The 18,162-nt window shown below is 41.8% G+C and overlaps 1 protein-coding gene across 1 annotated transcript in view; it reads right to left on the minus strand.

Moving 5' to 3' along the window:
* DCHS1 (dachsous cadherin-related 1) overlaps nt 1-18,162 on the minus strand; it is a 70,722-nt gene that overhangs the window by 27,852 nt on the left and 24,708 nt on the right. The window contains exons 3-8 of the mRNA XM_031962087.1: nt 9,970-10,158; nt 9,644-9,875; nt 8,974-9,210; nt 6,409-7,449; nt 4,165-4,358; nt 3,800-3,896 (exon numbers count right to left, since the gene is read on the minus strand). Of these exons, the coding sequence (XP_031817947.1) occupies nt 3,800-3,896; nt 4,165-4,358; nt 6,409-7,449; nt 8,974-9,210; nt 9,644-9,875; nt 9,970-10,158 (1,990 nt within the window). The remainder of the gene's footprint in view (nt 1-3,799; nt 3,897-4,164; nt 4,359-6,408; nt 7,450-8,973; nt 9,211-9,643; nt 9,876-9,969; nt 10,159-18,162) is intronic.

The following is an 18,162-nucleotide window of genomic DNA, read 5'->3' on the forward strand; positions in this document are numbered from 1 at the left end:
ACTGGCAAGGTGCTTTGCATAGATTATCTCATTTGATTCTCACAACAACTCTGGGAAGTAAGTGCTATTATTTCCCCCATTTGACAGTTGAGGAAACTGAGGCAATGGAAGTTAAGTGAGTTGGCCAGGATCACATACCTTTTAAGGGTCTGAGGCCATATCTAACTAATCATCCATTATGTTTTCCAGCTGCTACTTCATCTCTTCTCTCCTCTTCTCTTTTCTCTCTCCTCTCACTCTCGTTATCTGTGCTGTTTGTCTCTCTCTTTGTCTTTCTGTTCCTCTCTGTCTCTGTCATTCTGCCTCTGTGTCTTTCTCTGTCTTTCTCTGCCTCTGTGTGCATTTCTCTCTCTCTCTCTCTCTCTCTCTCTCTCTCTCTCTCTCTCTCTCTCTCTCTCTCTCTCTGTCTTTGTCTCTTTATATATGTGTGGGTGTCTATCTCTGTCTCTCTCCTTTCTCTGTCTCTATTTTCTCTCTGTGTCTTTCTTGTCTCTCTTTCTCTGTCTCTCTGTATGTATCTCTCTCTGTTTCTCCTTCTCTGTCTGTCTCTGTCTCTCAGGTCTCAGTAGCTCATCAAGAAAGAATAGAGTTGTGGATTATTATGAGGCCCTAAATGCTGTCAGCTTCAGAATTATTACTTGTTGCTCCTGATATTTAACTCACTACACCAGTTGATGATATTGAACAAACGGGACTATTGGAGGCGAGCAATCCTAAAACAATCTGGGACAGTGATAGATAAAAAAAAAAATAGCCTGTTGAGTCCAGTAGAGTCTGTGTAAATGCTAGACTAGGTCTTTCAGGTTCTACATCCCTTCCATGTCTAAGATCAAATGGTTTTGGGAGGGGATAATCTGTGGCTCACATTACAACCATTTTCATTTACTTTTGGACCCTGCCTAGTATTTGATAAAATTGGTCTGGGCTTTCCTCTGGTTGGAACCAAGCTGGCAAACATAGATGTCTGCCAGTCTCAATAAGTACCAGTCTGAAAAGAAGAAGATGGAATTTCAAGGGTAAATGCAAGAAATATCTTCACTTGGTTGCCATTTTGGTCTACCTGGATCTTTATAAATAGATAATTGTGGAGACTAACGAAGTCAAAGTCACAATGGGAGGAACTAGGGGTGGGCAACATGCTCTCAGAGGCTGCATTGCCTTCCAGCAACTTCTTCCACAAGTTAACCTTGACAGAGAAGAGCTCACTAAATGCTAGAAATTCTCTTATAGTTGAGGCTGCATTTGAGGCATGGAGCCCTTACTTTGAGAGAGACCAACATTTCATCATAGTCCATCCAGACCTCTGAGAGGCAGCAGGTCACAATGGAAAGCATATTAGCTCTGGATTCCAATTCCACCACACTGATACTCCTTGAGTGACCTTAGGCAAGTCCCTTCTCTGGGTCTTAATATTCTTATTTATAAAATTTATAATATTCTTATTTATACAATTAGATGGACTCTAAGATTTCTTCTAGTCCTAAATCCAAGAACCCATGTTGGTTTAAGAGTCTTGAGCACCTCCAGGCTGTACTTCTCATTAGCTTTGCCAATATCTGATTATTTTTAAGCAGAATTAACTTTGTTGACTACTTTATCCAGGTCTGCTATAATTGATAAGTAGATATTCTGTCATAAAAATTAGAAACTGAACATTCAATTGATCAGTACTGTCACCAGCAAGTAGTCATATAAGCCCACAAATGCTACAGTAGCTGCTCAGCTGAGGCTGGAGTTGCTTGATCTGCTGTTCTGCCAGCAGCAAGCATTGCTATCTAGACCCAGCTATCTATATCACATCATTAGGACCTCTGTATCTGAAGGAAAGTCAGTCTCAACATACACTTGCACCTGTATCACATCTGTACGTCTAGTCCAGAGATAGTCTGATGGGTAATGCTACAGAAGGCTTGAGAGCCTGTTCAAAGCCTTACATAATGTCACTGGAGGAGTTAAATTACCATCAAAGATACACATATACTGACAGGTCCAGATCTTCTGATAGGTCTGTCTGTGCTTTCATCAATAGCTTCTCAGAGCTACTGGCTAGTTAGTTTCACTTTCTGCTGATTCGTCTCCAGAGATATATTTTTTTAAAAGAACATTTATGTGGCATTTTAAATAGCTGCAAAAAGAAAATGCTATTCACATCCAAAGAAAGAACTATGAAATCTAATATAGAAATATGTTTAGAATGATTGTATATGTATAATTTATATCAGATTGGTGTTTTAGGAAAGGAGGAGATAAGGGAAGAAGGGAGAAAAAATTGGAATTCAAAATTTTACAAAAATGAATATTGAAAACTATCTTTACATGTAACTGGAAAAATAACGTGCTACTTAAACTAAAAAAAAGAACCATGAATGCTATTGTTCTGTAAGAAATGACCAGCAGGATGATTTTAAGAGTGGCTTGGAGAGGCTTACACGAACTGAGGCTGAGTGAAATGAGCAGAACCAGGAGATCATTATACATGGCAACAACAAGACTATACAACGATCAATTCTGATGGACATGGCTCTCTTCAACAAAGAGATGATTCAAACCAGTTCCACTTGTTCAGTGATGAAGAGAGCCAACTACAACCAGAAAGAGAACTGTGGGAACAGAGTGTGGAACACAACATAACATTCTCATTCTCTCTGTTGTTATTTGCTTGCATTGTGTTTTCTTTCTCAGTTTTTCTTTTTCATCCTTTTTGATCTGATTTTTCTTGTGCAACAAGATAATTATAAATGTATATACATATATTGGATCTAACATGTATTTCAACATATTTAACATGTATTGGACAACCTTCCAGCTGGGGTGGGGAATGGGGGGAAGAAGGGGAAAATTTGCAACAAAAGGTTATGCAAGGGTCAATGTTGGAAAAATTACCCATGCATATGCTTTGTAAATAAAAAGCTTTAATAAAAAAAAAAAAGAAAAAAGAATCATGGAGTCTGAACACAGATCACAGCTTACTTTTTGTTTTTTTTTCTTAATTTCATAGTTTTTTCTTTCGTTCTTATTCTTCTTTCACACCATGATTAATGTGGAAATACTTAAAATCATTGTACACATGTAACCTATAGGAGATTGTTTGCTATTTCGGGGATGAAGGAGGGGAAGGAGAAAGGAGAAAAAAATTGAAATTCAAAATCTTTTAGAAATGAATGTTGAAAACTAAAACAAACAAATAAGTAAATAAAAACATAAGAAGAATCCTTCATTTCCTTCCATGTATATATCAAGCATCATCTGCTAGAGGAAGCTTTTCCTGATCCTTACCAATCACCCAATATTTATTTGTATTTATTCCATATATATGTGTGTATATATATATATATATATATATATACTATATGTATATACACACAAGTAAACATACACATATAAAATTTCCCTTATCTTCCAATAGAATATGAACTATTCAAAGGTAGGAATTATTTCATTTTTTGTGTTTGTACCACCAGCTCACGTCTAGCACATGCTAGGCGATTAATAAATGCTTACTGGCTGATTACTGATTGACCTCTTGTTTGTTTCCGCTTAGGTCCTGACACCCATGTGCTTAAGTCATGTGTGGCTCAGTCTCTACACTGCCCAGACCTCATGTGGTTCAGCCTCACGTGGCTTCAGTAACTATACAGCACTCACATGATTCTGGTCACACAGACCAATATCCACAGCTCAGGCAGCAGCAAGGATTAATTTTCCCATTAGTTTTCCCTGGCTCAATCCCTACACAGCCTCAGTCCTCGCATCATTCAGTCTTCAGTCAGATCAGTCCCCACAAGCTCTACCCTCATACCTGTCATGCTGTACAGGATTGTTCCATTTTCTCCTTCATCTGGGTCCTTTGCCTGTAGGCGTGTGACAAGGGATCCTGGGGGAATGCCTTCCAATACCTGATGAGATATGGATACAAGGTCAAACCTGGCCATGACACTGACCATGAGACCCAAAGAGTAACCACATGGGAACCCTTCACCTTCTGACATTGAGCACCCAGTGTCTACCCTCTCTACCCTTTGCCCATTGGTCCCTTCCCCTCTTTCCCTGATCCATCATAAGTATTCTCCTTAGCTTTATGGGGAATCTTCCCTTTATCCCTTGAATGACGCGCTCCTATCCCTCTTCTCCCCCCATTTATAGGATCATCTCATTCTCTCTCACCTGCACCGGAAACCCACCACCAGCTGCCCCCAGGGTATGTAGGAAGGTGGGGCTGTTATCATTGAGGTCCAGCACCATGACATGCACTGTGCCTGTGGTGCTTCGTGGAGGAGCACCTCCATCTTGCACTTGTACCAGGAGCTGGTAGCTGCTCTGCTGCTCACGGTCTAGACTGCGTCTTGTGGTCACTTCCCCTGGGGAGTGAGGGAACAGGGGAAAAGCAAGGGAGAAGAAATGATGGTCCTGGAGAGCCTAGGCCCAGAGATTTAAGGGAGACAGAATTCACAAAGTAGGGGAGCTGGGACCCAATAAACTTTGCAAGGGCAGAACTCAGTGCGGAAGGACCAAAACTCTTGAAAAAGGAGAAGTCCAAGGAATTAGGAAGTTGGGTATGAGAGTTTTGAGAGTAAGGGAATCCAGAAAGTCAGAGAACTGGAGGTTTAGGCCTCAGGACTCTTAGAATTTGATTCAGAAAACGAGGGAGCCAAAGCTCAGAATGGTGGGAGAGTGGTACCTGTGTTCAGGGTACCAACTAAGCTATCTAGGGAAAAAATGAAAAACAGAAAACTCATTGCATAATTTAAGATTTTTTTTTTTTTTAAAAAAGATATGTCCTCTTCTCAAATGAAAACAAGAGCAAACTCTTTATTGCAATGTCACAGGGATCAGTCTTCTGCCCTTTCCTTTTTAGCAATGATTTAAAGGAAGATGGAAATGGCATACATAGACAAATTTTGTAGATGGCACAAAATTAGAAGAGAGAGTTAACATATTAGGTGATAGGATAAAAATCCAATCAGATCATAACATGCTGGAATATTAGGCAGAATCTAATAAGGTTAAATTTAGTAAGAATAAACATGTAAGGTTCTAATTTCAGGTTTAAAAAAATCAGTTGTATTAGTATAGGATTTGGGAAAATGGTTAACAAAACTGATAATGTGAAAAAAAACCTGCATATAAGAGTCCTGAGGCCTAAACCTCCAGTTCTCTGACTTTCTGTATCCCCTTACTCTCAAAACTCTCATACCCAACTTCCTAATTACTTGAACGTCTCCTTTTTCAAGAGTTTTGGTCCTTCCGCACTGAGTTCTGCCCTTGCAAACATTCCCTCCTAAAATGTCCCATGCATTTTAGGAAAGACATGAAGCTGGAGGAGGTCTCCACAACCAGAATCATGAGTAGGTACCAAAATATACAAGAATCTGTCAAAGAACTGGATGTTTAACCTGGAGAAAAAAAAAAAGACTTGGGAAAGAGACACTAAAGCTTTTCAATTAAAATACTGAAATTGTACTCATATGAAAGGGGAAATTAATAGGGTTCCTAAAGGCTGAACTAGGAACAATGGTGGGAAGAGAGGGAATGAATGGATTGAAGAGAAGCAGGTTCATTTCAACAAAGGAAAGCTTTTTAATGTTCTAAAAGTGGAGGTTCCTAGGGGATTAGTGAATTTATAGAATCATATAATATTACAGTGGAAAGAAACTTCCCAGGTCATTTAGACCTGGGCTCCTTAAATTTTGTCCAGTCACGACCCCTTTTTGCCTAAGAATTTTTATGGGACTCCAGGAATATAGGTATATTAAAATAAGTATACAAATCAAACATTTGCCAATAATAAATCATAAATTTGTGATCCCCACATTGTTATAAGATCCCATATGGGGTCATGAGCCACAGTTTAGGAAGCTGGGATTTAGACCACTGCATATAAGAAAAGAAATCTCTTCTCCAACATTGTTAAGCATTGGTTATTCAGTTTTCACTTAAAGACCTCCAGTAAAAGGGAATTCGCTATTCTTTATCTTTTTTTTTCCCCTGTGCTTGAACCAAGACAAGATAACCACTTCTCAAAGATGGTTATGGGGAGAATTCCTTTTCAGATATGAACTGAACTAGATGGCCTTTTTGGTCCCTTTGAATTCTGAGCCAGTGATTCTACAGTAAGACCTGGGGTTAGGGTTAGAATCCCTGTAAAGGAAGTGGGAGGATAGGAGTGGGAGTCCCCCTGGGTTCTCTGTGGATACGGATTGATTTGAACAGGGAGTCAACCTGGAGTCAGACAAAAAATCCAGAGAATTTCACTGGTCTTTGGGGTGTGTGTGGAAGGGTCAGAGTTGGGATGAGAGGCTTCTGGAGCCTGACGGATCAATACGGAAAGGACCATGAATCTCACTGATCTGCAGATACTCGTGGAAGGGTTAGAACTGATGATAGGATCAGAGATTTCAGGAATCTTACCTGTCTGTGGATGGATGTGGAAGGCCCCACTCTCATCCGGTGGCTGCAGCAGGTGGTAAGTGAGGTGTCCATTGGGGCCCGAGTCTCGATCCGTGGCTGTAATGCGGCCTGCGGTGGTTCCCGGTGGCTGGTTCTCAGCCACAGCCAGGAAGGTGGGCTCCTCAGTGAGACGGGGCCCATGGTCATTCCGGTCTTGGATGCTCACCCTCACAGTGGCTGTGCCTGTCAGGCTCCCTTGACCATCCCCAGCCACAGCCAGGACCGGCAATGTGTATACTTCCCATGCCTCACGGTCCAGTGCTGTCCGCACCCAAAGCCATCCACTACGTGAGTCCACACCAAAGGTTGTACCCACCCCATCTGACTGTAGGTGGTAGGATATAGGGGGCCCTCCCTTAGGGCCCTGTGCCCGTACCTGCAGGAACTTTGTGCCTGGGGCTGTACTTTCAGACAACTCCACATTATAAGTAGAGTGGTCAAACTTGGGGATCCCACCCCCAACCCCAGTGTCAGTCCCACCAGCCCTGGACCCTGCTTCTTGCACAGCTACTCGAAGCAGGAAGCGGCTGGTCAGGGGGGGAGAGCCACTATCACGTGCTTCTAGCTCCAACTCTTGGGCCAGCCCACCCAGGGGCCTCACGAGCTGTACGTGGCCCGTGGCAGGGTCCACGGCAAAGGCTCCTTTCCCCCCAGCCACCAGTGTGAAGGTGACATGGCCATTGCTACCAGAATCGGGATCAGTTGCCCGCAGCGTATACACAGGGGTGCCCGGACCAGCATCTGGGGGCAGCCACACAGTGTCCGTGGGTGAAGGGAAGGCAGGTGCATTGTCGTTCACATCTTCCAGCAACACGCGAACCCGGGCCAGGGCAAAGGCTGGCGGAGACCCTGTGCCTGCACGCACCTCTAGCTCTAGCACGGGCCCCAAGCGCTCCCTGTCCAGCAGGCGCCGTGTCCGTAGCAATCCTGATGCCCCATCCAAGGAGAAGAGGCCCTGTGGGTCTCCCCCAGAGAGTGTGAGGGCCACAGAGCCTGGGCGGCCTGCCAAAGGGAGAGAGGAAGTATAAGGACACCCCCATTGCTAAACTGATGGGAGAGAGACCACAAGGAGCATGAGCCAGAGCTGTGTCTAGGAGGGTCATTCCAACCTGGCTTATTCACCACAGAATGGTTCTGTCCAGAAACAGGGGCACTGGGGCTTGAATCTGGGTGACTAAGTATTGTGACTACTGGGCGAGTGTGTCTGGTCACTCAAGAATTTCAGTGTTATAAATGTGAGACGTGATGGCTGTGCATGGAATCTGGAGAGGTGGAGGGTTGGGAAGGTGCAAAAGCTACATGAGTGTATGCTGTGAATAAGTAAGTGTGTCCCCAGGGGTGGTGGTGGTGGTGAATTTTTGTGATGCTGGGCTAGAAGTGAGAGTGTGTAAATGTGAATGGGTAAGTGTGGGGCACTAAGACAATGAGTTTGTCTATCCCTTACTACCCATATCCAATCGTGTCCATGCTAACTCTGGTTCATTCCAAATCCAGATTCCAAATCCATCCCTTTTTCTACACTCACACAATCACTATCCATGTTCAGGCTTTATGACTTCTCACTTGGACCATTCCAAGGGCCTCCTAATTGGTCTCTCTGCTTCCTTTCTCCTTTCCCCAACCCCCACCTCCAAACTCAGATGCCAAATTGATATTCCTAAAGCAAAGGTCTAACCATGTCATATCGGTACTCAAGAGGAAACTCTAGGGGCTCTTATTGCTTCTAGGATAAAATACAAACCCTTCAAGTGGTCATTAAAAAGCCTTCACAATCTAGTTCCTGTATCCCTTTCCAGGCTTTTCACACATTATTACTTTATCCTCTCTCCAGTTCAACCAAGCAGCTTGCCCTATTTTTTCCTTCTCTCACCTTCACAGTTTTGCCCAGGCTGTCTGTCTCCCATGCCAGGAATCTCCCCTTAGAAGCCAGCTTAAATACCACCTTCTTTAGGAGGCACCTTCTGATTCTCCCCAGTCTAATTGTTCTCCCCAAATTACTTGGTATATATTTTCTATTTACTTAGAATGAATGTATTGTTTCCCTTTATAGAATGAGGGCTCTTTGAGGGCACTCTCTTATTTTTGCCTTTAAAGCTCTAGTGCTGGATATTTAGCTGGCATACAGTGGGTTAGAGGCCAGCTAAGTGCTCAGAGGGCTGAATCTGGAGTCAGAAAGACCAGAGTTCAAATCTAGTCTCAGACGTCTAAAAGTTTTGTGATCCTGGATAACTCACTCAAACTCCCCCTGCCTCCATTTCCTCAGCTGTAAACTATGGATAATGATAACATCTATCTCCTAGGATTGTTTTGTGGATCATAAGATAATATCGGTTAAATGATTTGCAAATTTTAAAGCCTTATATAAATGTTAGTTACTATTATAGCTAACTTTATAAATGCTTCTTAATTTGACTCATACAAAATATGTGTGTGTCTGTAGGTAAATGTGTTACCAAGTGATGGGAAAATAGCAAATATACATATGTAAGTGTATAAGTGTGTAGCCTTGGAAGGGGCATGTTTTACCTGGAGGGTGGTGTGCCCGTATGGTGCCCACACTGGTCCCTGGAGGCACATCTTCAAGCATGGAGAAGACGTATTGTGCTTGTTCAAAGACTGGAGGCATGAGAGGCCCAGAGATAATGCTGATGTTGACATGGGCATTGGGCTCAGCTCGAAGACCACCAGCATCCTGGACTCCAATCTCCAGTTGCTGCACAGCATCAGCTCGTCCAGTCAAGGGCCAGGCCACAGACACCAGCCCTGGAAATAAAGAGGGAAAACAACAGGGAATGGAGAGGGTAGGATGCAAAATGCAAGTTCCAGAGCACAGGATACAAAGAGACAGGACAAAGATCATGGGTCATGTTACAGAAGACAAAGCAAAGAGGACAGGGACTGGAAAATAAGACCCAAAGCAGAAGGTATGAGGCAGAGGACATGGGGTACAGGACAGAATTGTGGAATAAAGAATAAAGAGAACGTAAGATACAGGACTAGTAGCGAGACAGGTTGATGTCCATGAGGAGGATGGGAAATGAAGCTGGGAGTGGGGTGCCTGAGACATGTACTGGGGGAGCTAGGAGAACGGCCTGGGAATGGGATGGAGAAATCCCAGTAACAGGATGGGATGATCATTTCAGGAGCATCTCAAGGACTGGGAAGGTAAGGGGGCTGGGGTGTTCTGGCTTCTCACCTGAGTCCTTGTCCAAGGCAAAGAGTGGGGGGCTATTCCCAGCCAGGATGCGGTAGGTGAGGGTGCCATGAGGACCCTGGTCAGGGTCATGTGCACTGACCCTCAGTATAGCTGTGCCTGGTGGGCTCTGGGTGCTCACACTGGCTGCATATATCCTTGGGTAGAACTCGGGCCTGTTGTCATTCTCATCGGACACAAACACCTTTACATACACAAGTGACTTCAGGCCACCCTGAAAGGAATTGGAGATTGGGAATGAGAAGCTGAGCTGAAGATACCCTCAGGGGCGTGTTCTCCCCACCAGGAGAAAGGCTTTTCCTCCTTACCCCATCTACAGCAGTGACAGTGAAATCGAAGCTGGGCGGTCCTTGATCCCGGTCCAGACTCCGGGATGTGCACACCTCTCCAGTATGAGGGTCAATTTGGAATGGCGGCGGGCCTGTGGAGCTAAGCCCAGCTCCCAAAGAGTAGGAAAGGAGGCCAAATGGGCCGCTGTCTGCATCTGTAGCGGTCACCTGTGGGGGCAAAATGTGACTGTTCTTGAAGGTTTTTCTGTTGTCCTGTCTCCTCCTGTTCCCATCCCCAACCACCACAATCCCTAAAGGGAGTCAGGACACCTATGGCTATGATAAACATGGGAACACGTGTGCTTCACTTGATCTGTAACCCCCTAAAAATATCCTTCCCCTAAAGATATCATATCACACCTATCAGATGGGCTAAAATGATAGAAAGGGAAAATGACAAATGTTGGAAGAGATGTGAAAAAATTGGGACATTAACCTATTGTTGGTAGAACTGCGAACTGGTCCAACCATTTTAAAGAACAATCTGGAATTACGCCCAGACTTATAAAATTGTGTTACCTGTAATCCAGAAATACCACTATTATGTTTGTTTCCCAAAATAATCAGGGGAAACGGAAAAAGAACTTTAAAAATATTTATAAAAGTTATCTTTGCGGTGGTAAAGATGTGGAAATTGAGGAAATGTCCATCAATTGGGACTGGCTAAACAAATTGTGGTATATGATTGTGATGAAATACTACTTTGCTATAAAATATGACAAGATTGATTTTAGAAAAAAATGGACAGACTTGTATAAGCAAGGGCAGAATCAAGAGAATGCTGTTTGAATATTGTTTGAAGAATAATTGTGAACAACCATATTATTCTAACTATAAAGTACCTCTGAAGGAAAATACTATCAACTTCCAGAGAAAGAACTCAGAAAAACAAGAACACATATATGTACATATTTATGGTTGGTTGTTGTTCTTTGTTCTGGACCAAAATATCATCCTTATGTTAGAGTTGAGTTACGGTGTGTCCAACTGTGCCTGATCAGACCAATACATGCCTGTAATACTCTGCCATATCTCAGACACAATAGTCCCTATGAACATTTGGGATTCTAACTTTGCCTATCTCACAATTCTTTTGGGCTAATTCAATTCTGTTTTGGCCATAGAGCACAGCATCTTTTCTGATGAGGTCACTCCATACTAGGTGGTTGTGTGCCAGTGTCTTCCACTACCTTCTCTAGATTAAACCCTATTTCTTTCAGTTTTTCCTCAAACTCCTCTATCGTTTAAAAGAAGAAATGAAAAGCATTTATTGAACATCCACTATGTCAACCTAGAGGGAAATTTCTAGTGGCAGAGAAAGAGAATAGGGATAAATGTAAAATCTTGCTTTCAGATCATACAATCAATTCTAAAGTTTTTGAGAAACCTTAAGAGTAACTATGCTCAAAAAGTTATCAAACTGTGCATACCCTTTGATCCAGCAGTGTTACTACTGGGATTATATCCCAAAGAGATTATAAAGAAGGGAAAGGGACCTGTATGTGCACGAATGTTTGTGGCAGCCCTTTTTGTAGTGGCTAGAAACTGGAAACTGAATGGATGTCCATCAGTTGGAGAATGGCTGAATAAATTGTGGTATATGAAAATTATGGAATATTACTGTTCTGTAAGAAATGACCAACAGGATGATTTCAGAAAGGCCTGGAGAGACTTACACGAACTGATGCTGAGTGAAATGAGCAGGACCAGGAGATCATTATATACTTCAACAACAATACTAGATGATGACCAGTTCTGATGGATGAGGCCATCCTCAGCAACGAGATCAACCAAATCATTTCTAATGGAGCAGTAATGAACTGAGCTAGCTATGCCCAGAAAAATAACTCTGGGAGAGGACTAAAAACCATTACATTAAATCCCCAATCCCTATATTTTTGCCCACATGCATTTTTGATTTCCTTCACAAGCTAATTGTACAATAATTCAGAGCCTGATTCTTTTTGTACAGCAAAATAACGTTTTGGTCATGTATACTTATTGTGTATCTAAGTTATATTTTAATATATTTAACATCTACTGGTCATCCTGCCATCTAGGGGAGGGGGTGGGGGGCGGTAAGAGGTGAAAAATTGGAACAAGAGGTTTGGCAATTGTTAATGCTGTAAAGTTACCCATGTATATATCCTGTAAATAAAAGGCTATTAAATAAAAAAAAAAATAATAAAAAAAAAAGAACTCTGAAGAAAAAAAGGAAAGAAGTTTCTGAAAAAAAAAAAAAAAAGAGAAACCTTAAGAGTATTCTTGTAATTGCTTTTTCTGACCATTTTGTGAGTACTTGCCCTCTGTGAGTTCTCCCTAAAATAGTCTTTTTGGCAAGTGTACATTTGGTATTCAAACAATGTGGCCAGCCCAACAGAGTTGTGCTCTCTGGAGTTGAGTTTGAATGCTTGGCAATTTAGCTTGAGAAAGGACCTCAATTACAAAACTTAGTCAAATGGTGGTCTTTTCTAGTGTGGGGATGGAGAGAGAGGGAGAGAGATAATTTGGAACTTAAAAGGTAAACAAAAAATTTAATCAATTTAAAAAACCTCTTTCCTCCATCTTTTATCAAGGGAAGGGCAAGCTGCTCATATGAACCAAACCTGGACTGGAAGGATAGGACCAACCCATGCTCACCCCATGCCCACCCCATGCCCAAATGATCAGTCACCTTAAGTGTTGCACATTTCTTGATTTTTTTTTATCTTTTCCTTTAGGAATTCAGCAAAAGCTATTTAAACCCCAATTTTAATTAAATTAAGGATATAATGGTTAGGGTTTCTTGATTCCCTAGCCCAGGGGTAGGGGTTTTCAAGCTTTAAAGTAAGGTAAGTAGCTACCTGAGAGAACAAAGAAACCAGAATCTGTAGAGATAGAAGGGGTCTCAGAGCATCATGAGAAACAATTTCCTCTAAAATGTCCCCCCCCCACAACCAAAGGTTCAAATAAGCAGAACCAGAAGAAAATTTATATTTTAACAACATGGTAAAGAAAAACAACTTGAAAGATTTAAGAACATTAATCAATGCAATGACTAACCCTATTTCATTTCATGAAGATCATCTTGCAAATGCTTGCTGATTTTTGACAATGGAGAAGTGATGGATTCTGGGTATTGAGTAAGAATATATAAATATATATGTATATATACCACAGCTCATTATGGGAATTTGCCTTTATTTGACTTTGTTTATTTGTTACAAGGGTTTTATTTTTCTTTCTTTTTCAAAAGTGGAGAGATATGGCAAGAAGAGAAATTAAATTTCTGCTAAAAATTTTAATTTAAAATAGTTATTAATATTTTAATATAGTTCATGTGAAAAACATATTAGGCATTTTAGTTGACTTCAACTCTACCTCCCAGGGTTCTTATGAGGATCAAACAGGGTTATTGTTTTAAAATGTTTAGGTTAGTGCCTGGTACATAGTTGTGTTCAATAAATGTTTTTCCTTTCTTCCTTTAAAAGATAGAGGAGTTTGAGGAAAAACTAAAAGAAAAAAGGTGGTTTAACCTAGAAAAGGCAGGAATGACAGATTCCTCAAAACTGCCTTCAGATATTTAAAGTGTTATCACATGGAAGAGGAATCATAATTATTTTGTTTGGTCCCAGAAGAAAGAACTACAATCAATGAATGGAATTGCAAAGAAACCAAATGTAAGTTTGACTTCAGGAAACACTTCCTAACACTCATAGTGGTTCCAAAGTGAAACTGGCTGCCTCAGGTGATGGTTCCTTGATTGCCCATTATAGGTTTTTTTTGTTGTTGTTTTTTTTAGCTGAGGCTGGATGATTTTTTTGGTAGAATGCCAACTTGTTCAGGATGGGAGACTGGATCAGATGACATTTAAGATCCCTTGTCAATCTAGAAGTCTGTGATTCTATGACTATTATAAAAGGGAAAAGAAAGTTAAAAATAAAAAAAAATACCAAGCACAGAAATGGATGAATTTTCAGAAATGAAACAATCTTAAAATCAGGGAAATTCAACCTCTGACTGGCTTGGCAGAAATAGCTCTATTCCTTTGTTTCCTTTCCTGTCTAGGGAATGCACTGGAGTTTTTGCTTTCAGCCCTTGGCTATTTCTATGTCTACTATCCAGGTTGTGACTGGGGATGGAATCCCAGAAAGGGCCTTGTGACCTGTAGAGAACCGGAATAGTCAGTGGAGTTTTGAATGATTTAATTTCAACAAACATTTATTAAACTTCTATCACTTTCAGGACCTGCTGGATGCTGGGGATGTTAATGTAACAATTGCTTCAGAAGGCTTTTCTTCTTTTCTACATTCCCCTTCAATGTCTAAACTTGACAGTGACAGCTGGGGACTAGAAAAGGAAGAGGAATTACCCAGAACTGTGAACATGACGAGTCTGTCACAAGAAGTCACTAATTATTTTGTTGATAAAGCCAAGAATCTGTACTCCTTTTTAGTGCCATACTTTACAGAAATCAGCATGTGACATATTCTTGAGCCAGGGATACATAGAGTAGAAGTTGCCTGTGACACAGAAGTAAGGGATCACCCCCTAACTCCAAGCATCTGGGGGTCAGAGGCCACAGCCAGATGTGAACATGAGACACCAGTAAAACTTGCCAGAGCTCAGCTGGAGAAGGCAGAGGAAGTATAGCAGAGAGCTGAGAGAGGTTGGGGGAGGGAAGGATGGCAGGCAGCCATCTACGAGAAAAGACTGAGCTGCCTTTGACCTTGGATCATCTGATGAAATGCTAACCCAGCTAACCAGAATAGCATGAATACTGGTGAGGCTATTTCTCCCCTTTCCCCATTTAGGATCCTGACTGTCATCTAATCCCTTCCAGCTTTATGTCATACACCAATTTGATTAAGCATACCTTTATCCAAGTGATTGATGTAAGTGTTTATCAGAATAGGGATAAGGACAACCCCATTGAGACCTCCCACTAGGTGGATATTTGATCCATTTAGCATAATGTTCTGGATTGGATCATTCAGTTAGTTTTGAACTCATCTATTACCTATTGTCTCGGAAAACAGAATACAGGGCCAGACTTCCTTAAAAGGGTCCTCAGGTGCTCTGGGAATCCCTGGCTGAAGACCAGGAATACAGAAGAGTGCAGATTTTTCAAATATTTACCAGAACCAGAAAAGGCCAGGAACTTAATAAGTAATGTATCCCTTCAAATTCATTTTAAACTATAATGGTAATAAAATTTTAGTTTGGGGTCATCCAAAGTTGGGAAGGACATTAGAACTGTGACTTTAGATTTTATAACCTACAATGAGTTGAGCAGATTCCAGGCAGATACTAGGGAGATATGAGTGCTTCCTGATACTAGCCCAGACATCCACCATGGCAGCTTGAATGTGGAAGTAGACCTGGTACAGCTTGGCAAACACTGGCTCTGGAAGCCGAGGACTTCGATCTGGCTTCAAACGCTAACTATCTGTGAGACCCTGGGCCTGCAATGGCATCTCCTTGTGATTCCCCACTCACAAAATGTGGAGGCCGGAGCAGATGCCTCTGAAGTCTCTTCCAGCTCTGGATCGCCGAGGCGATGGCAGCCCGAGCTTGGAGTGCCCCTTGGTGGCCTATGTTAAGACTGCATGCTAGTTGTCCCAGAGCACGGCTTACTAGGAGGCCCACGGGCACCAAGGCCTACCCATCTGCCTTTTCTTCTCCCACTGTCCATGTAAGGGGAACACCACCTTCAGGATCCTGATAGGCCATTTTTGTTGTTGTTCCCTTGTTTTTCAGCCGTGTCTGACTCTTCGTTACCACATTTGGGGTTTTCTTGGCAAAGATACTGGAATGGTTTGCCATTTTTTTCTCTAGCTCATTTTGAGAATGAGGAACTGAGGCAAACAGAGCTAAGTGATTACCCCAGGGTCACACACTGTGAGGAAGTGTCTGAGGCCATATTTGAATTCAAGGAGATGAGGCTTCCTGACTCCAGAGTTAGCCCCCAACCATTGCAGCACCCAGCTGCCTGTGAGAGACCCTAACTACCCTCTACACCCCGATGAAAAATAATATATCATTCACTGTCAGGGAGCTGCATTCTACTGAGAGATACAACATACAAACTGTTAAACAACATATTGTAAGGAAAGAAAAGAAAAGGAGAATCGGAGGAAGTTTTCCCTAACAGCGTGGTACCAAAAAAATAAGATATCATGTTGTGTTATTAGCCAAGACTATACTACGTGGAGTCTTGCAAACACAAGCAAATAGGGACAGCAGTGAATAGAGTTGTTCAAATTATTTGAGTTCAAATCAGACTCAGATGCTTACTAGCTATGTGATCCTGGGCATATCAATTAACCCCAGTGCATCCCCAAACAAAAAAAATCAAATTGGCTTTATGCTGACAAAGAAGGGAGGGGGGGAATTGCTTAAATACATCACCAAGCTAGAAAACAAAACGAATCCCTACAATGAAGGAAGAATAGCAATAGAGACGCCCAGAAGACCGAAGACAAAACCAAGAAGGTAGACAGCCGCAGAAACCCTGTCCTCAGATATACATACACATAGAAACATATATACACAAATGCTATTACAGAACATGGGGAGCAAGTAAGAGAGGCTGATTTGGCCACACAGGACTGGGTGGGATGGAACTCATGAATGAAATATGACTTGGGGCATACTTGGAGGAAAAGCTACAGACCACTTAGACAGAAAAGGGAAACAGATGGAAAAGTTTGGAAAATAGATCATAAGACTTTCATGGACTCATAATATAGTAATCATAGAGAGCTTCAGATACTTAGACATCTGCTGCGGCTTTCTCTCTCTCTCTCTGTCTCTCTCTGACAAAAGCAAAATAGCTAATCATTTTTTTTTTTTTTTTTTTTTTGCTTGCCCTAATGATAAGCTTTACACTTCAAAAGGAAAAGGAAACAATGAGGGGAACTGCCATTCTCGCCCTTATCCTCACTGACAGGGAGGAACCGGCTTGCTGGGGTGGGAATGATGGAAACCTCAGAGGGAAGTGACCACACCAGTTTAGAATTTTTGATCTAGAAGAGGAAAATGAGCTATAATCTGACATGTGCCCTAGATTTTGGGACAGCGGATTTCAAAACATTCAAAGAAAGGATAAATAGGATACAATGGCCTAAAATTTTATTGGGTGGGAGGGAGGCAGTAGAAGGAGGCATTCCAGGAAAGAGATGGGGGCTGGAAGAACAGAGAAAGATTAGCTAGGACTGGATTTAAAGATCTGAGAGCCTCTAAATTTAAAGGAGTTGAAGAGATTACAAAAGGAGAGAACCTTCCAATCAGGGGAGGAAAAAGAGATATTCCTATGTCCCTCCCACTCCCCTAAAAACATTACCATATCAATTAGGATGTATGAAGCTAGCACCTGGGGGCAGTGACCTCCTTAACACTAATCCCTATTCTTGCTTCACTTAGAACCTTGGGCTTTGAAAACAATTTCTCCATTTTTCTGCCACAAAGTAGTGCCTCCAGTGGAAGTTCTTTGGGCCTGGAAAAGTACAGATTCTTCAGGGCTTTCTCTTTCCTCTCCAAGTTCTTTTCCTGGAACTCACACTTTCTTTAGTCTGTGTCTTCTCTATCACTGTTCCTGAGATGTCCATCCTTTTTCTTTTTATTTGTGGAATTCCTACCTATCCTTTAAAGTTCAACTCAAATGTCACTTCTGTTCTGCTTTGATGACTTTGATCTCATTGGTGCTCCCTTCATTGTCACCCATCCATTCTTCAACCGGTGCATGTTCTAACCTAAACTTTCCACAGAGGTCAGGATGAGGAACCCAACATTCTAGACCTCTTCCAGACAATGTGTGGATACAGTGGAGCATACAGTTGTCCATCACTTCTGTCTCTCATTTCATGATTGGTCTATCTTCTTTCTTGTTTAAACATCTTTCTTTTAGTTTCTTTTCTTTTAAAAAAATATTTTGTTGATGTTCTTCTCTCTTTTTCTCTCTTCTCCCTCTTTCTGTCTCTGTCTCTTTCCCCCTCCTCTTTAAAAACAACACCATTTATTTCCCTTCGATTCCCCACTTCCTGCTTGTTGACTGATTGATGGACTGGACAGAATCTTCCCTTGTAATAAATAAGGCTAAGCAAAAAAAATTAATACATAGGCCATGTTTGCTCATGAAACCCCACAGTACAGCATCTCATTCCATACTGTCAAATAATAGCAGTGAGGGTA

Source organism: Sarcophilus harrisii, chromosome 3 (genome assembly GCF_902635505.1).
Source record: "Sarcophilus harrisii chromosome 3, mSarHar1.11, whole genome shotgun sequence".
NCBI lineage: Eukaryota > Metazoa > Chordata > Mammalia > Dasyuromorphia > Dasyuridae > Sarcophilus > Sarcophilus harrisii.